This window comes from Hyperolius riggenbachi, chromosome 10 (assembly GCF_040937935.1).
Source record: "Hyperolius riggenbachi isolate aHypRig1 chromosome 10, aHypRig1.pri, whole genome shotgun sequence".
Taxonomy (NCBI): domain Eukaryota; kingdom Metazoa; phylum Chordata; class Amphibia; order Anura; family Hyperoliidae; genus Hyperolius; species Hyperolius riggenbachi.
This window is the reverse complement of record NC_090655.1, coordinates 208,023,358-208,044,208: the sequence shown is the minus strand read 5'-3', so window position 1 is coordinate 208,044,208 and position 20,851 is coordinate 208,023,358. Positions and strand designations below refer to the sequence as shown.

General features: G+C 44.4%; 1 protein-coding gene across 1 annotated transcript in view; it reads right to left on the bottom strand.

The window, feature by feature from the left end:
- Nucleotides 1–1,749: 1,749 nt before the first annotated feature.
- LOC137536243 (oocyte zinc finger protein XlCOF22-like) overlaps nt 1,750–20,851 on the bottom strand; it is a 28,114-nt gene continuing 9,012 nt past the window's right edge. The window contains exons 2-3 of the mRNA XM_068258367.1: nt 18,403–18,523; nt 1,750–3,276 (exon numbers count right to left, since the gene is read on the bottom strand). Coding sequence (XP_068114468.1) covers nt 2,159–3,276; nt 18,403–18,514 — 1,230 coding nt within the window. The 5' untranslated portion in view covers nt 18,515–18,523 and the 3' untranslated portion in view covers nt 1,750–2,158. The remainder of the gene's footprint in view (nt 3,277–18,402; nt 18,524–20,851) is intronic.

Below are 20,851 nucleotides of genomic sequence, written 5' to 3'. Positions count from 1 at the left end.
ATGTTTTTGGATTCGTTTTCCAAGCGGTAACATGTAAATCACGAAAAGCAGGGGAGAAAGGATTGAGCCCTGGGGCACCCCATACTTAAAGAAAACCTGAACTGAAAATTAAAAGTCAAAATAAACATACACAAGTCATACTTACCTCCTGTGTAGTCTACTCTTCAATCTATTTTTCCTCTCCTGCGTCCTGTTTGTCCACTGTGATCAATGGAATTCTCCGTCCTCCATTTTGAAAATAGCAATTACCCCATAACAGCTTCCTGGTCAGCACACAGTTAAACTGTAACATCGCCCACTTGAGCCATAGGGAAACATGGACACATCAGTTCTCCTCTCAGCTGTAACTGACGGCAACTGATATATAACTGACAGCAACTGATATATTTCAGTTCTGACAAAATGTTGTCAGAACTGGAAGGGAACACTGTAAGAAGAAAATGGTGAGCTTCTGAGAGGAACTGATGGCAAGGTAACTATGTAATGTTTATTTGAAGTTACCTCATGTGTTTATTTTAAATAATTTTACTCAGTACAGGTTCTCTTTAAGTTCTGCCACTCAAGAAGGATTGGAACCACTAAAGAACTATGCCATCAATGCCGCAGTATTCCTGTAGCCTGTTTATCGAGATGTCATGGTCAACTGTATCAAAGGCTAGCAGTATCAGGATGGAGCACTCTCCTCCATGAGCAGGTGGTTGCATATTTGGATGAGGGCAGTTGAGGGCAGTGTTAGTGCTGTGATGTTTCCTGAAGCCAGACTGGAATGGGTCATAACTGTTGTTTTGTAGGATTTTGGCTTCTAGCTGGAGGCATACAGCTTTTTCAATTAGCTTACCCAGAAAGGGAAGGTTAGAGACAGGTCTGTAGCTGGTCATTGCATCTGGGTCCAGGGAGGGTTTTTGGGGAGAGGCCTGATGATTGCTTCCTTCAGTAAAGCAGGAAATATCCCTGATTGTAAGGAACAGTTTACAAGTTTGAGGAATACCGGTACAAACAGGTCTGGGCAGTTCAACATGAACTGTGTTGGGCCAGGATCCAGGTCACAGGTAGTTTGGCAGAGGTGAAGGAGGAAACTTGATGTGGCTTCTTCATCAATTCCTTTGAAGTTTGACCAAGGTGTTACGTTGTCTCTGCTAATAGTCTTTGGCGCTATATTACGCTCAGATGCTGTAAGTTGGATGGCAGACCTTATAGCGGAGACTTTGTCTGAGAAGAAATAGGCAAATTGGTCACAGAGGTCCTTTGACATGCCGGGTTGCAGAGTTTTTCCACTGTGCGGAACAGTTGGGCTGGTTTGTTGACTGCATTTGCTATCTCATGTGATAAAAAGGATGACTTTTTCTCAGCGATTACCTTTTGGTAGTTCTTCAAGTGGAGGATTAACGCAAGTTTGTCTTCTGGGGACTGAGCTTTGCGCCACAGTCTTTCAAGCTTTCAGCCTTGTCTTTTTTAGCTTTTACAGAGTTATCAAACCACTGTGCATGATGATGTGGAGTAAGATATTTGGTGCGCAGAGGAGCAATGGTCTCAAAGGTGGAGGACACACATTTGTTGTAGTTAAACACCAGAGTATCAGGTATAGGTGCCTGCCTGCCCCCACACCGCCCCCCCTCCCCCCCGATCCAGCCACCATTACTCGCCAAGCCTCTGTCCAGCGATCGCCCCAGCCTCCCCGCACAGCTACTGTGTGCTCTATGGGGAGGATCGGGACTGAGCAGTCTTGATCCGCCCCATACCAGAGAATACCGGAGCTGGGCGGAGAGGCTGCAACTATCGCTGGAACGAGGCTTGGTGAGTAAGAGCGGCTGGATCGAGGGGGCACCTATACTAGCTAATCTATTGCTGACTGCATAGTACTGGAGCTTGTACACCTAGAAAACATACTGGGGGACACTTGTGCCTTCTAAAACCTCCTGAGCGGCATGCCCAACACAGTGTCAGGCATACCACTCAGGAGGTTAAAGCAAGTTAAACAATAATTTAGAAGAATTTATGCCTTCCTCTACATCATTTGGGATTTCTGGACACCTGTTTTCCCTTGTTGGAGCCGAGTAACACGTCTTTCTTTCACCGCATGTAATCAGCATGGCTTTTCCTCATATGATTTTGTTGGTGTGCAGTAAGATGGCCTCAGTGGCTAAAACATTTGTTGCCACTAACATTGCTTCTCCTTGATATGATCCTTTTCATGCTTGACAAAGTAACTTTCTGTGATAAAACCCTTTCCACATTCAGAGCAGTTATATGGCTTTGTTGGCCTTATCCTTGTGTGAACACGCCGATGGGTATTTAGAATGCTCTTCTGGGAAAAGCATTTCCCACATTCAGAACATGAATATGGCTTCTCCCCGGTGTGCACTCTTTCGTGTATAACAAGATGTGCTCTTGTAGGGAACCGCTTATCACAGCTGGAACATGAAAATGGCTTCTCCCCGGTGTGCACTCTTTCATGTATAACAAGATGATTTCTTCTAGAAAAACGCTTGTCACACGTGGAACATGAAAATGGCTTCTCCCCGGTGTGCACTCTTTCATGTATAACATGATGATTTCTACTAGAAAAACGCTTATCACACGTGGAACATGAAAATGGCTTCTCCCCGGTGTGCACTCTTTCATGTATAACAAGATGATTTCTTCTAGAAAAACGCTTATCGCACGTGGAACATGAAAATGGCTTCTTTACTATATGAATTTTCTGATGTTGATTCAAAACGCTCTCATAGGCAAAACACTTCCTACATTCAGAACATGAAAATGGTCCCGTCTCTATGGTGTGAATTTTCCGATGTTGTTTTAAAATGCTCCTGCTGTCAAAACATTCCCCACATTCAGAACATGAAAAAGATCTTTTCTCTCTGGTGTGAATTTTCTGATGTTTATTTAAATTGCTCCTGTTGGGAAAACAATTTCCACATTCAGAGCATGAAAATGGCTTTTCCTGTATGTGCTGCCTCACATGAAGGACACATTCAGATTCCAGCGCAAAACTTCTCCAACATATAAAACACGTAAACCACTTGTCATCACGGAAGTGCCATGTTTGGTGTCTGTAGAGATAGAGTTTTGAATCAAAGCATTTCCCACACTCAGAACATGATAATGGGGTTGATGGGGTTGTGGAGTTTATGTTTGAAGAACTGGGCGATTCATCCTCTTCTGTTGTCTCACCATCACTGGATGTGTCATCCTCTTCTGTTGTGTCACCATCACTGTCACTATTTGGAGAGTCACCAGGATGCTCACCAGTGTTATTGCGGATATACCGTCCATCTGGTGAGAATATAAAATATGTAGTAATAGGGATGGGTACATTGGTAATGTATGAACAATTCTAAAATGAAAAAAGAGGCAACCCTATGACACACTGAAATATATCACAATAAAGGGATAAGGGAGCTCAGAGCAAAGAGTATTACAAATTTATTAAAGCGTTATAACAATATAAACAAACAAGCATCTATAAAAATCCCCCTAAAACACTGAAATATATGCTGGTCTTAAAGGACCACTGACCTGAGAGGGAGATGGAGGCTACCATATTTATTTCCTTTTTAACCATGTACATTGCCTGGCTACCTCTAATACTTTTAGTCATAGACCCAGAATAAGCATGCAGATCAGATGTTTGACTTAGGTGTGACTGCATTTGCTGCATGCTTATTTCAGGTGTGTGATTCAGACACTGGCAGATGAGCAGGGTGCCAGGCAACTAGTATTCTGTAAAAGGAAATGAGTGACATATAAGAATTAGTTAAAATAGACTAGTTAGGACTTTAAAGGGAACCCAAGGTGAGACGGATATGGAGGCTGCCATATTTATTTGCTTGCAAACAATGCCAGATGCCTGGCAGCCCTGTTGATCTTCTGGCATAACTAGTGTCTAACTCAAAACCATGGAACAAGCATATGGCTAATCCAGTAAAACCTAAGTCAGAGCACCTGATCTGCTCCATGCTTGTTCAGAGTCTATGGCTAAAAGTATCAGACACAGGATCAGGAGCACTGCCAGGCAACGGGTATTGTTTAAAAGTAAGTTCCCTTTAAAGAGGACTGTAAATCTGATCAATGTACCACACACATACATTTCGATCAATGCACCACACACATACAATCGGATCAATGCACCACACACATACAATCGGATCAATGTACCACACACATACGTTACATTTTTTCCCAATTATGAAAAGAAAATGATTGAAAACTCAGAAAAAAATTGCTCGGGTCCTTACATCAAGTAATTGAAAATCTACCACACACCATACAATTTTGATAACAATTGATCAGAAAAATCCAACACTCCTGATCTTCTTTTATCAAACAAAAAAGGGGAAATCAGATTTCTCGATCGACTGAAAAAAAAAAAGCTTTCAATTTTTTGGGACACTTGCTCGTAATTATCGAATTACTGTAAAATTGGCACTTAATTATATGGCGTGTGCCCACCTTTATACACACCATGTAATTTTCAACTCAGATCACCTGATCAATCTATAATCTCCAGCATGTCTAATCTGCTGTCAGGAATATAGCAGCTAGTTATGATGCTGGGATAATACCGAAACAAATTCATTTTTCTGCCTGTGTCCCGTGTATATCTGCTAGAAGGGAGCTGTTGCCTTGAGTTGCTTGGGGCAAGGAAATGGCTCATTAGGCCTCTAGACCCTCAGCTCTAATCTGCTGTCTCATGTGTGATTGTATGACAATAGGAAGTACTTTTGAGTTGCTGTATGCAGTTCCTCAGAGTGGGTCCCTGCTAATTGGATTGTCTGCATAGCTTTGAACTCTGTGACATGTAGACACCCAATTGTCCCAAAAGACAATTGGACTAATTGATTCTGCCAACTTCATAGGCTATCGGGAAACTCTGGAATTTACATGACAGCCTACTGGAAATGGGTGAAGGGTTGAAGTCCTTTTGATACAATTTTTACCTGTGAAAATTGGATGTTATGGAAGTGTTTTGAAATCTCTGAACGATCCAAAACTAACACAGAATGGCTTTGAAGCCTGCAAAGTGTGACAAGGGGCTCGGCAGACTGATGTCACAGTCTGGGAAATTGCGTTAGTTGTGGGACTGGTACCCTCAGGCACCAAATGGGCCTATAAGAGCCTGCACAGGTCCTACACAACTCGTAGTTCCAAGAGATAGCAACAACGCTAGAACTTCCCCAGCTACTGCCCGGAACCGCGTTCTCCCGCAAACAACGTTTAGACCTTCAAGTTGGTAACGTTTTGATCCCCGTTTTTATTTTTATGCAAATATCCTTGTGTGTATCTTTGTAACTTGCATCATTGTAATTTTTACTTTGCTTTTGTATATATTATTTTCTGCATTGTTCCACTTTTTTCCTGGAATATTAAATCGTTATTTAATAAGTTTGACTTCTGCTGTTCTAAACTAACACTCATAGCCTAGAAGAGACTGAAGTGTAACGGTGTATAAGTCCATGCCTGATTGTATGTTTGAGCAACCCTACCGTATGAGATTGTAATTGCATTGTGTGTGGGGCGTTTGTCATACGTTGGCCTAAAGCGCGCAGCTGACCCAACGTACGAAAACGCCAGTGCAAGTAGCTCGAAAGCAGAGTGGCTAACAGTATCGTTCGGAACGACTGTTAGGGGTTTTGCTTCACTACAGTGTAAGATTGCAATTGTGCGTGCGTGGCGTTCCCGTATTCGGCCTAAAGCGCAAAGCTGACCCGAATACGAAAACGTGGATTGCATGAGAACTCGACAGCAGAGTGGAAGTGTCTAGCAACAGCTAGTGGTGGCAGTGAGAAGTGTTCTGAGGGGTCACAGCCTTGTTTTAGCTTGACTAAGGCTGCTTCCCCTCTCGATCTGGTCAAACCCGCAGTCGGGAACCGTATATGCAGGCATGCCGTGGGCCAGTTCCTGACACTACCGATCCTGAAATAGACCAATTTTGTGCAGTACGGATCTCAAAATCCATCACTTTTTCCACCGGAAGCAGATCAGACATGCTGAACATTGTCAATCGATCAGTTGATCTGCTGGGAAATTGCATGGTGTGTATAAGCCCCTCAATTTGCTAACACATTCTGCTATATTCTGTTGTCCTCCGAATCTCACCATGCCCAAAGTGTACAAACCTGCTATTACAAGAAAAAAAAGAATACAGATTTTTCTTTTCTCTTGAGAACTTACAGGAAACCTTAAATGAGAGGGATATGGATGTTTCCTTTTAAACAATACCAGTTGCTTGTCAGTCCTGCTGATCTATTGCAGCAGTGGCTAAATCACAAGCCATGCACCTAACAAGCATGCACCTAATTCAGTCTGACTTCAGTCAGAGCACCTGATCTACATGCTTGTTGAAGGGCTGTGGCTAAAACTATTAGAGACACAAGATCAGCAGGAGAGTCAGGCAACTGGTATTATTTAAAAGGAAAAATCTATATGCTTCTCCGTTAAAGAGAATCTGTACTGTCTGATTTGTACAATAAAAAACATACCAATCGAGTCACTGTGATCTCCCGGATACCTCTTTGCCATTTCCACTGCGATCCTGGCTTTTAATCGCCAGTTTTAGGCAGTGTTTACAAACAAAAACATGGCCGCTAACCAGGAAGTGATGTGTGGGTATATATATATATATATACACACAGAACGTTCTTTGTGTGTACGCAACTGGGGTGGCCCAATTCCCACAAGAGTATATAAAGAACAACAAGGAGTTGCAGCACACTGCTCTTTTATTTGAGCTTCACACGAATTTATACAGGCAAACAGTTTCGGCTGTCCCCAGCCTTTTTCAATGCCAAATGCAAATTGTAACTCATTACATTTATATACCCGCCCAAAAAGAGATAGGAAATGACATCACAATGTGAACCACCCCCAATGGGATTAACCCTCACAGTCCCAGTAGTGTTATTATCACACTTATCTGGAAAAAGTCCATTAGTCCACAAATCTTTGTCTGTATATCCATTCTTCATCCAGTTATGGTGTGAACCAAGTATCAAACAAATAATGTACCTAGGAAGGGAAAAGTTACAGAAATAAATGCAAGTCAAAATCTTTATTAAGACCTTTAGGGAACAAAGTTCCCAGTTTATCGATCCACATAACCTCACGTCTTTTTAGGAGGAGAATGCGATCTCCCCCACGTCTTTGTTTAGGTATATGGTCTATGACCATGAATTTAAGGTCACTATCCCTGTGCCCCATTTGTCTCCAATGTTTGGAGACCGGTAAATCAGATGTCACTGATCTGACAGAGCTCCTATGCTGTGCTATACGATCACAAACTTTTTGTGTGGTTTCACCCACATAAGTACCTTATCCAATAGTGTGGCACTGGGCGCCCAGTGCCACACTATTGGATAAGGTACTTATGTGGGTGAAACCACACAAAAAGTTTGTGATCGTATAGCACAGCATAGGAGCTCTGTCAGATCAGTGACATCTGATTTACCGGTCTCCAAACATTGGAGACAAATGGGGCACAGGGATAGTGACCTTAAATTCATGGTCATAGACCATATACCTAAACAAAGACGTGGGGGAGATCGCATTCTCCTCCTAAAAAGACGTGAGGTTATGTGGATCGATAAACTGGGAACTTTGTTCCCTAAAGGTCTTAATAAAGATTTTGACTTGCATTTATTTCTGTAACTTTTCCCTTCCTAGGTACATTATTTGTTTGTGATACTTGGTTCACACCATAACTGGATGAAGAATGGATATACAGACAAAGATTTGTGGACTAATGGACTTTTTCCAGATAAGTGTGATAATAACACTACTGAGACTGTGAGGGTTAATCCCATTGGGGGTGGTTCACATTGTGATGTCATTTCCTATCTGTCTTTTTGGGCGGGTATATAAATGTAATGAGTTACAATTTGCATTTGGCATTGAAAAAGGCTGGGGACAGCCGAAACTGTTTGCCTGTATAAATTCGTGTGAAGCTCAAATAAAAGAGCAGTGTGCTGCAACTCCTTGTTGTTCTATATATATATATATATATATATATATATATATATATATATATATATATATATATATATATATATATATATATATATATATATATATATATATATATATATAAAGAAACTTTAGATAAGATATATAGACAAGTTACTTGTTAGTTAGTTTTTCATCTCGGATCCGCTTTAAGCATCTCAACCGGCCACCACAATCCCCAGACCTCAACATTATTGAGCATTTATGGTCGTTATTAGAGATTCAAGTAAGAAGTTGATTTCCGCCGCCACAGTCTCTAAAAGAACTGGAGTGTGTTTTAACTGAAGAATGGGCTAAAATTTCTTTGGAAACAATTCACAATTTGTATGAATCAATACCTCGGAGAATTGAGGCTGTAATTGCTGCAAAAGGTGGACCTACACCATATTAAAATATATTTTGTTTATTTTCAAGTGTGTGTGTGTGTGTGTGTGCCCTTGAAGTTTTCCACATTTTGTTATATTACTGCCACAAACATGAATCAATTTTATTGGAATTCCACGTGAAAGACCAATACAAAGTGGTGTACACGTGAGAAGTGGAAGGAAAATCATACATGATTCCAAACATTTTTAACAAATAAATAACTGCAAAGTGGGGTGTGTGTAATTATTCAGCCCCCTTTGGTCTGAGTGCAGTCAGTTACCCATAGACATTGCCTGATGAGTGCTAATGACTAGAGTGCACCTGTGTGTAATCTAATGTCAGTACAAATACAGCTGCTCTGTGACGGCCTCAGAGGTTGTCTAAGACAGTGTTTCTCAACATTTTATTGGTATGTACCCCTTTTAAAACCCTGTACTCACCAAGTACCCCCTAGCATGGTAAACATTATCACACGTACCCCTTGACAAATATATATTTAATCGTAGTACATTATAATTGGTTCTAAACCATTTCCAAGCATTTACTGTTGCTTTTAATTTAGCTAAAATACTAATTTGGTGCTGTTTAAATAAGATTTATCATTTTCTAAAACTCTAAATTTGTTATTTTTGGTTAAGTATAATCAAGCCCGAGTACCCCCTAGAACCCTCAGAAGTACCCCCTGGGGTACGCGTACCACACGTTGAGAACCTATGGTCTAAGAGAATATTGGGAGCAACAACACCATGAAGTCCAAAGAACACACCAGACAGGTCAGGGATAAAGTTATTTATTTTAGAAATTTAAAGCAGGCTTAGGCTACAAAATTTCCAAAACCTTGAACATCCCATGGAGCACTGTTCAAGTGATCATTCATAAATGGAAGGAGTATGGCACAACTGTAAACCTACCAAGACAAGGCCGTCCACCTAAACTCACAGGCCGAACAAGGAGAGCGCTGATCAGAAATGCAGTCAAGAGGCCCATGGTGACTCTGGACGAGCTGCAGAGATCTACAGCTCAGGTTGGGGGGAATCTGTCCATAGGACAACTATTAGTCGTGCACTGCACAAAGTTGGTCTTTATGGAAGAGTGGCAAGAAGAAAGGCATTGTTAACAGAAAAGCATAAGAAGTCCCATTTGCAGTTTGCAACAAGCCATATGGGAGACACAGCAAACGTAGAAGAAGGTGCTCTGGTCAGATGAGACCAAAATGGAACTTTTTGTCCAAAATGCAAAACGCTATGTGTGGCGGAAAACTAACACTACACATCACTCTGAACACACCATCCCCACTGTCAGTAATGGTGGTGGCAGCATCATGCTGGGGGGTTGCATTTCTCCAGCAGGGACAGGGAAGCTGGTCAGAGTTGATGGGAAGATGGATGGAGCCAAATACAGGGCAGTTTTGGAAGAAAACCTCTTGGAGTCTGCAAAAGACTTGAGACTGGGGCGGAGGTTCACCTTCCAGCAGGACAACGACCTTAAACATAAAGCCAGGGCAACAATGGAATGGTTTAAAACAAAACATATCCATGTGTTAAAATGGCGCAAAGTCCAGATCTAAATCCAATCGAGAATCTGTGGCAAGATCTGAAAACTGCTGTTCACAAACGCTGTCCATCTAGTCTGACTGAGCTGGAGCTGTTTTGCAAAGAAGAATGGACAAGGATTTTAGTCTCTAGATGTGCAAAGCTGGTAGAGACATACCCTAAAAGACTGGCAGCTGTAATTGCAGCAAAAGGTGGTTCTACAAAGTATTGACTCAGGGGGATGAATAATTACGCACACCCCACTTTGCAGTATTCTTTTTTTAAATGTTTGGAATAATGTATGATTTTCGTTCCACTTCTCACGTGTACACCACTTTGTATTGGTCTTTCACGTGGAATTCCAATAAAATTGATTCATGTTTGTGGCAGTAATATGACAAAATGTGGAAAACTTCAAGGGGGCCGAATACTTTTGCAAACCACTGTATGTATGTATGTATGCATGCATGTATGTGTATATATATATATATATATATATATATATATATATATATATATATATATATATATATATATATATATATATATATACACACACACAGTACAGACCAAAAGTTTGGACACACCTTCTCATTCAAAGAGTTTTCTTTATTTTCATGACTATGAACATTGTAGATTCACACTGAAGGCATCCAAACTATGAATTAACACATGTGGAAGTGTATAGTACATAACCAAAAAGTGAAACAACTGAAAATATGTCATATTCTAGGTTCTTCAAAGTAGCCACCTTTTGCTTTGATTACTGCTTTGTACACTCTTGGCATTCTCTTGATGAGCTTCAAGAGGTAGTCACCTGAAATGGTCTTCCAACAGTCTTGAAGGAGTTCCCAGAGATGCTTAGCACTTGTTGGCCCTTTTGCCTTCACTCTGCGCTCCAGCTCACCCCAAACCATCTCGATTGGGTTCAATTCTGGTGACTGTGGAGGCCAGGTCATCTGGCGTAGCACCCCATCACTCTCTTTCATGGTCAAATAGCCCGTAAAAAACCTGGAGGTGTGTTTGGGGTCATTGTCCTGTTGAAAAATAAATGATGGTCCAACTAAACGCAAGCCGGATGGAATAGCATGCCACTGCAAGATGCTGTGGTAGCCATGCTGGATCAGTATGCCTTCAATTTTGAATAAATCCCCAACAGTATCACCAGCAAAGCACCCCCACACCTCCTCCTCCATGCCTCACGGTGGGAACCAGGCATGTAGAGACCATACATTCACCTCTTCTGTGTCGCACAAAGACACGGTGGTTGGAACCAAAAATCTCAAATTTGGAATCATCAGACCACAGCACAGATTACCACTGGTCTAATGTCCATTAATTGTGTTCTTTAGACCAAACAAGTCTCTTCTGCTTGTTGCCTGTCCTTAGCAGTGGTTTCCTAGCAGATATTCTACCATGAAGGCCTGATTCACAAAGTCTCCTCTTAACAGTTGTTCTAGAGATGTGTCTGCTGCTAGAACTCTGTGTGGCATTGACCTGGTCTCTAATCTGAGCTGCTGTTAACCTGCGATTTCTGAGGCTAGTGACTCGGATAAACTTATCCTCCGCAGCAGAGGTGACTCTTGGTCTTCCTTTCCTGGGGCGGTCCGCATGTGAGCCAGTTTCTTTGTAGCGTTTGATGGTTTTTGAGACTGCACTTAGGAACACTTTCAAAGTTTTCCCAATTTTTCGGACTGACTGACCTTCATTTCTTAAAGTTATGATGGCCACTCATTTTTCTTTACTTAGCTGCTTTTTTTCTTGGCATAATACAAATTCGAACAGTCTATTCAGTAGGACTATCAGCTGTGTATCCACCTGACTTCTCCACAGCGCAACTGATGGTCCCAACTCCATTTATAAGGCAAGAAATCCCACTTATTAAACCTGACAGGGCACACCTGTGAAGTGAAAACCATTTCAGGTGACTAACTCTTGAATCTCATCAACAGAATGCAAAGAGTGTGCAAAGCAGTAATCAAAGCAAAAAGTGGCTACTTTGAAGAACCTAGACCAGTGGTTCCCAACCTTTTCCAGGTCGTGACACATCACGACAAACATTCAGATATCCGTGACACGTCACATCATGCCAAACATTCAGATATACATGACACATCCCGTATGATAGAAAAGAGGGGCTCAGTAACAATCTGATGATGCTGCAGGCACAATGAGGGGCTCAGTGACAATCTGCTGGTGCTGCAGGCACAATGAGGGGCTCAATAACAATCTGCTGGTGCTGCAGGCACAATGAGGGGCTCAGTAACCATCTGCTGATGCTGCAGGCACAATGAGGGGCTCAGTAACAATCTGATGATGCTGCAGGCACAATGAGGGGCTCAGTGACAATCTGCTGGTGCTGCAGGCACAATGAGGGGCTCAATAACAATCTGCTGGTGCTGCAGGCACAATGAGGGGCTCAGTAACAATCTGCTGGTGCTGCAGGCACAATGAGGTACTCAGTAACAATCTGCTGATGCTGCAGGCACAATGAGGGGCTCAGTGACAATCTGCTGATGCTGCAGGCACAATGAGGGGCTCAGTAACAATGTGCTGGTGCTGCAGGCACAATGAGGGGCTCAATGACAATCTGCTGATGCTGCAGGCACAATGAGGAGCTCAGTAACAATCTGCTGGTGCTGCAGGCACAATGAGGGGCTCAGTGACAATCTGCTGATGCTGCAGGCACAATGAGGGGCTCAGTGACAATCTGCTGATGCTGCAGGCACAATGAGGGGCTCAGTAACAATCAATGAGGGGCTCAGTAACAATCCGCTGATGCTGCAGGCACAATGAGGGGCTCAGTAACAATGTGCTGATGCTGCAGGCACAATAAGGGGCTCAGTGACAATATGCTGATGCTGCAGGCACAATGAGGGGCTCAGCAACAATCTGCTGGTGCTGCAGGCACAATGAGGGGCTCAGTGACAATCTGCTGGTGCTGCAGGCACAATGAGGGGCTCAGCGACAATCTGCTGATGCTGCAGGCACAATGAGGGGCTCAGTAACAATCTGCTGGTGCTGCAGGCACAATGAGGGGCTCAGTAACAATGTGCTGATGCTGTAGGCACAATGAGGGGCTCAGTAACAATGTGCTGATGCTGCAGGCACAATAAGGGGCTAAGTGACAATATGCTGATGCTGTAGGCACAATGAGGGGCTCAGTAACAATCTGCTGATGCTGCAGGCACAATGAGGGGCTCAGAAACAATCTGCTGGTGCTGCAGGCACAATGAGGGGCTCAGTGACAATCTGCTGGTGCTGCAGGCACAATGAGGGGCTCAGCGACAATCTGCTGATGCTGCAGGCACAATGAGGGGCTCAGTAACAATCTGCTGGTGCTGCAGGCACAATGAGGGGCTCAGTAACAATGTGCTGATGCTGCAGGCACAATGAGGGGCTCAGTAACAATGTGCTGATGCTGCAGGCACAATAAGGGGCTCAGTGACAATATGCTGATGCTGCAGGCACAATGAGGGGCTCAGTAACAATCTGCTGATGCTGCAGGCACAATGAGGGGCTCAGAAACAATCTGCTGATGCTGCAGTGCCCCAGTATAGCTAGTATAGTGCCCCAGTATAGCTAGTATAGTGCCCAAGTATAGCCAGTATAGTGCCCCAGTATAGTGCCCCAGGATAGCCAGTATAGTGCCCCAGTATAGCTAGTATAGTGCCCCAGTATAGTGCCCCAGTATAGCCAGTATAGTGCCCCAGTATAGCCAGTATAGTGCCCCAGGATAGCCAGTATAGTGCCCCAGTATAGTGCCCCAGGATAGCCAGTATAGTGCCCCAGTATAGCTAGTATAGTGCCCCAGTATAGCCAGTATAGTGCCCCAGTATAGCCAGTATAGTGCCCCAGGATAGCGCCCCAGTATAGTGTCCCAGGATAGCCAGTATAGTGCCCCAGGATAGCCAGTATAGTGCCCCAGTATAGCCAGTATAGTGCCCCAGTATAGCCAGTATAGTGCCCCAGTATAGCCAGTATAGTGCCCCAGTATAGCTAGTATAGTGCCCCAGTATAGCCAGTATAGTGCCCCAGTATAGCCAGTATAGTGCCCCAGGATAGCGCCCCAGTATAGTGCCCCAGTATAGCCAGTATAGTGCCCCAGTATAGCTAGTATAGTGCCCCAGTATAGCCAGTATATTGCCCCAGGATAGCGCCCCAGTATAGTGCCCCAGGATAGCTAGTATAGTGCCCCAGTATAGCCAGTATATTGCCCCAGGATAGCGCCCCAGTATAGTGCCCCAGGATAGCTAGTATAGTGCCCCAGTATAGCCAGTATATTGCCCCAGGATAGCGCCCCAGTATAGTGTCCCAGGATAGCCAGTATAGTGCCCCAGGATAGCCAGTATAGTGCCCCAGTATAGCCAGTATATTGCCCCAGGATAGAGCCCCAGTATAGTGCCCCAGGATAGCCAGTATAGTGCCCCAGAAAGGGAAGAGGACAGTCCTGCGGCCCAACTGGGAGCGTCCCACGGACCACAGGATGGCGATCCCCGCCCTAACTCACCCCACCATAGCCACCACTCCGCCCCTTCTTCTCCTCCGTGGCTCCGTCCTCGAAGAGCTGCCTCCGCCCTCTGCCTGTAGATAGTGCACATCTACAAGAAAATGGCCGCCGCATGTCTGCAAATGTGGACGGCGGCCATTTTCTTGTAGCCCTGAGAAGGACGATCTGCGGGGGAGACAAGCAGGGGGAGCAGAGAGCGGCGACACATAGCTGGTGCTGCCGCGACACATAAATGTGTCGCGGCACACCAGTTGGGAACCTCTGACCTAGACTATGACATATTTTCAGTTGTTTCACACTTTTTGGTTATGTACTATACTTCCACATGTGTTAATTCATAGTTTGGATGCCTTCAGTGTGAATCTACAATGTTCATAGTCATAAAAATAAAGAAAACTCTTTGAATGAGGTGTGTCCAAACTTTTGGTCTGTACTGTATATACATACACACACTGTTACAGTATACAAGTTTTTATTATATAGTGAATTATCTGCACTCCAGTCTGGGATTTTCACAGTTTCTCAGCATGTAGCATGCCTCACAAACTGCATCAGACCAGCTGAAACTGAGAGCAGAGAGTTGAGAGTAAACAAAGCACACAGAGCCTGCAGGGGGCGTGCATAACTTGTATTCTTTACAACAGAGGCAGCCCATTCCCCCCTGGGTCGACAAAGAAAAGAAGATTAGATATATTACAGAGACAGTGCAACTAGAAAAGGCTGCAGTAAGCCAGACCACATTAGAACAAGTATAGAAACTTATAGGATGGAAGAAATAAGGCTGAAAAATTTGTTAGAGTTTCTTTAAGGTTCCCTTTCTTCACGGATCCCCCAAACACCTCCCTTAGTATAGGGAGGGGAGGGGACAGAGCACTTTCTCCCTTATTTTTGAAGGGAATACACACAAAAAGTACACCTCCTCTACATTTATAAGCAGGAGACGTAGTCCCATATAGTACACAAACATTATTTTATATAAATGTCAGTGTGACAGGAGCTTTTTTAGGACTCAACCCATTTCATGAACCTTAGAAAAGGAATCGTTCACTTCCTCAGGATTATGATCTTGGCTTAGTGGTCTCTCAGATATAACAATTCTAGGACAAGATTAGAGGGCAGGCATATTATACAGCTGGTGGTGTCAAGTCTCTAGGTGGTATTTATTACTGGGAATTTATATCTACAGTATATCTTGAAATTAATTTTTTCCCTGTGTGCTCTGAGATTACTTTTCCAGAGTTTTTAAGGTTAGTACAGCTGAATAGAGACCATTATGTCACTAGGCTATTACTTGTACAATGTACAGCTATTCGCTGCATGGATCCAGGCACATAATTTTTGTGCCGTGCGGTGCCTGGTAATCTTGGCATTGTCATAGACTGCAATGTTAAATGCGGCCATAGCAGAACCCAGTGAATAATTTGGGTGCCAGAGCTTAGCCAATAGGAAAGTAATGCTGCAGGAGGGGGCGACGGGTAGTGTCAGGCGTAGGCTAGTGATGGTGACAATTCTGACCGTTACTCCCCAATACCTCATATGACTGCTGAAGGAATAAAGGGATGAGTGGACAACATCCAGCGATGGGGGTTCTGTCAGATTACACACATTTTAATATGGAAAGGAATCGCAGCACCCAGCCAGTCATGTACTTTCAATACATTTATTACAACACACACAGAGGTGCAATGCATAAAACACTGATCATTGATGATAAATGCAAATTTACTATTTCATGCATTTACAAAAAATAGGAGGCTTAAAGAAAACCTGAGATTAAATAAAAATTCATACATACCTGGGGCTTCCTCCAGCCCCCTTCAGCCTTATCCGTACCTCACCGGCGTCCTTCGCCTCCTGCGTCCTCAGTTATTGATCCTGGTAACTTCGGGAGTCGGGGCTTACTGTGCATGCGTGGCACGGCACACCCCCTTCTGCGCAGTACTATGGGAGTGCGCGAGGCTGCACTGTGCCGACTGGCCAAAGTTACCGGAAGCAATAATGGAGGATCCAGGGGGCGGAGGATGGCAGAGAGGGAACAATTAAGATGAAGGGGGCTGGAGGTTTCTGGAGTTACTCAGACACTATTGCAGCCAAATAGATTGGCTGGGCTGCCAGGCAACTGGTATTGTTCGCACTACAACGGTCCTTTAACTAGCAGATAGAGGCTTGGATTAGTGGATTGGTTACATGTGATACCCTGCCTGAGTCAGTGACAATTTCAATGCGAGTAGTTTTTTTTTTTTTCCTTTTTGCTCACCACTACTAACAAACTACTTCACTGACTGGGCACATATTGTCTCCCCATTACTTCTAATACCGTAGGGGCTGATGTCTCCTAACTCCCCCACTGGGTACACACTGTCCCCCATTATTTCTAATAGGGGCTTATGTCTCCTGACTCCCACACTGGGCACATATCATCTCCCCATAACTTCTAATAGGGGCTGAGGTCTCCTGACTCCCACACTGGGCATACTGTCTCCCCATTACTTCTAATAGGGACTGATGTATCCTGACAACCCCACTGGGCACATACTGTCTCCTCATTAATTCTATTAGGGGCTGATGGCTCATGCTTCCCCCCCTGGGCACATACTGTCTTCACATTACTTCTAATAGGGGCTGAAGGTTTTTGACTCCCCCACTGGCCACATACTGTCTCCCCATTACTTCTAATAGGGGCTGAGGTCTCCTGACTCCCCCACTGGGCACATACTGTCTCCCCATTACTTCTAATAGGGGCTGATGTCTCCTGACTCCCCCACTGGCCACATACTGTTTCCCCATTACTTCTAATAGGGGCTGTTGTCTCATGACTCCCCCCACTGGACACATACTGTCTCCTCATTACTTCTAATAGGGGCTGATATCTCCTGGCTCCCCCACTGGGCACATACTGTCTCCTTATTACTTCTAATAGGGGATGATAGCTCCTGACTCCCCCACTGGACATATACTGTCTCCCCATTACTTCTAACAGGGGCTGTTGTCTCATGACTCCCCCCACTGGGCACATACTGTCTCCTCATTACTTCTAATAGGGGCTGATGTCTCCTGACTCCCCCACTGGCCACATACTGTCTCCCCATTACTTCTAATAGGGGCTGTTGTCTCATGACTCCCCCCACTGGGCACATACTGTCTCCTCATTACTTCTAATAGGGGCTGATGTCTCCTGACTCCCACAGTGGGCACATACTGTCTCCACATTACTTCTAATAGGGGCTGATGTCTCCTGACTCCCCCACTGGGCACATACTGTCTCCCCATTACTTCTAATAGGGGCTGTTGTCTCATGACTCCCCCCCCCTTCCTAGGCACATACTGTCTCCACATTACTTCTAATAGGGGCTGAAGATTTCTGACTCCCCCACTGTCTCCCCATTACATCTAATAGGGGCTGATGTCTCCTGACTCCCCCACTGGTCACATACTGTCTCCTCATTACCTCTAATAGGGGCTGATGTCTCCTGACTCCCCCACTGGACACATACTGTCTCCCCATTACCTCTAATAGGGGCTGATGTCTCCTGACTCCCCCACTGGGCACATAGTGTCTCCCCATTACTTCTAATAGGGGCTGATGTCTCCTGACTCACCCCACTGGCCACATACTGTCTCCCCATTACTTCTAATAGGGGCTGATGGCTCCTGACCACCAACCCCCCCCCCCCCCCCCCCTCCCCACTGGGCACATACTGTCTCCCCATAACTTCTAATAGGGGCTGATGTCTCCTGACTCCCCCACTGGACACATACTGTCTCCTCATTACTTCTAATAGGGGCTGATGTCTCCAGACTCCCCCCACTGGCCACATACTGTCTCCCCATTACTTCTAATAGGGGCTGATGGCTTCTGCTTCCGCTCTGTGGGCACATATGGTCTCTTGATTACTTTTCTTTACTGACAGAGAACAGCTAAGTAGAGATGGTTGCAGTGAGTTAACAAGAGGAAAGTATGAGGTTTTCCTCTATTTAGTGCTTATCCCTCACCTGAGCTGATCTGTACAGGAATTTCCTCCTCCTTACATGGCTCATCTCCCCTCACAAACACCTCTTCTTCTTCTTCTTCTTCTTCTTCTTTTTCAGTTTTTATATGAATCATCCTTTCAAACTAAAAAAAGATACAATGCACAAAAGACATTTTTGAGAATTGAGCTTATGATGACCTGATAATGGCGCAGTACATTCCAGTGTGGAATCCTAGGAATACAGAGATAATGCCTCACTAAACATTACTGCATTTGGCAGGAACAGTACAAGGTTTTTCAGCACCGGAGGAAGAGATTCGAAAGTGCCCCATCCCTTCACCAAATTGTGCCTACCCCAGTACAGGTAGCAAATATACTCCCAGTATTAGGTAGCCCTCTCTACAGTACAGCCAGAAGTACACCCTGAATTAATTTGTCTCACCTCCCCAGTATAGCCAGGTGTGCCCCCCAGTATTAGCTAGCCCTCTCCCCAGTATAGCCAGGTGTGCCCCCAGTATTAGCTAGCCCTCTCCCCAGTATAGCCAGGTGTGCCCCCAGTATTAGCTAGCCCTCTCCCCAGTATAGCCAGGTGTTTCCCCAGTATTAGGTTGCCCTCTCCCCAGTATAGCCAGGTGTTTCCCCAGTATTAGGTTGCCCTCTCCCCAGTATAGCCAGGTGTTTCCCCAGTATTAGCTAGCCCTCTCCCCAGTATAGCCAGGTGTGCCCCCTGTATTAGCTAGCCCTCTCCCCAGTATAGCCAGGTGTGCCCCCAGTATTAGCTAGCCCCACCTCCCCAGTATACCCAGGTGTGCCCCCTGTATTAGCTAGCCCCACCTCCCCAGTATAGCCAGGTGTGTGCCCCCAGTAAAGGTAGCCTCCCAACATATGCAGAGTAATCAGGGAGTGGAGCGAGCTGGAATAGCTACCTGTCTCAGCGACGTCAGGATCATCACCCTGTCACAGTCTCCTCTCCGACTCCTCCAGTGGTGCACATACTGAGAGTCGCCACTAGGAGGCATCATCAAGCAGAAACGGAGGGACTGTGCAACGGGGTGAAGATGTTCCCGACAGCGCCAAGACAGCAGCTCTGCTGACCACTTACTCTGCATATAACCAGGGAAGGAGGGTCACTTGGGGACACTGGCAATAGTCAAATGTCAAGTCACAGGCTGTCACCACACTAATGAGGGAAATTACCAAATGTCACAACACTAAGATTACAGCATTCCATAAAACAAGCGAGCTGTTCAGTATTTTAAGACCAACCTGGAGCTGTCAGTAACTGACAATTAGCCATGCAGTAAAATGTGCAGGCCAAGCCCCCTCGATACTAGCCCTGAGACAAGCTTACCCGTATATACTCGCATATAAGCCGACTCGCATATAAGCCGACCCCCAAACTTTTACCTGAAAAACCAGGGGAAAATGATTGAGCCCCATATAAGCCGGGGGTAGGAAATGCTGGCCGCCTTATTCCCCTAGTGTGTCCCAGTATAGCTAGTAAAGTGCCCAGTATGGGTAGGTAGTGCCCCAGTATAGCTAGTATAGTGCTCAGTATAGCTAGTAACGTGCCCCAGTTTAGCTAGTATAGTGCTCAGTATAGTGCTCAGTATAGCTAGTAAAGTGCCCCAGTTTAGCTAGTATAGTGCTCAGTATAGCTAGTATAGTGCTCAGTATAGCTAGTAAAGTGCTCCAGTTTAGCTAGTATAGTGCTCAGTATAGCTAGTATAGTGCTCAGTATAGCTAGTATAGTGCTCAGTATAGCTAGTATAGTGCCCCAGTTTAGCTAGTATAGTGCTCAGTATAGATAGTATAGTGCCCCAGTTTAGCTAGTATAGTGCTCAGTATATAGTATAGTGCCCCAGTTTAGCTAGTATAGTGCTCAGTATAGCTAGTATAGTGCTTAGTATAGATAGTATAGTTCCCCAGTTTAGCTAGTATAGTGCTCAGTATAGATAGTATAGTGCCCCAGTTTAGCTAGTATAGTGCTCAGTATAGCTAGTATAGTGCTTAGCACTATACTAGCTATACGGGGCACTATACTATCTATACTAAGCACTATACTAGCTATACTGAGCACTATACTAGCTAAACTGGGGCACTATACTATTTATACTGAGCACTATACTGAGCACTATACTAGCTAAACTGGGGAACTATACTATCTATACTAAGCACTATACTAGCTATACTGAGCACTATAATAGCTAAACTGGGGCACTATACTATATACTGAGCACTATACTAGCTATACTGAGCACTATACTAGCTAAACTGGGGCACTATACTATCTATACTGAGCACTATACTAGCTAAACTGGGGCACTTTACTAGCTATACTGAGCGCTATACGGGGCACTATACTATCTATACTGAGCACTATACTATCTATACTGAGCACTATACTAGCTATACTTAGCACTATACTAGCTATACGGGGCACTATACTATCTATACTAAGTATAGCTAGT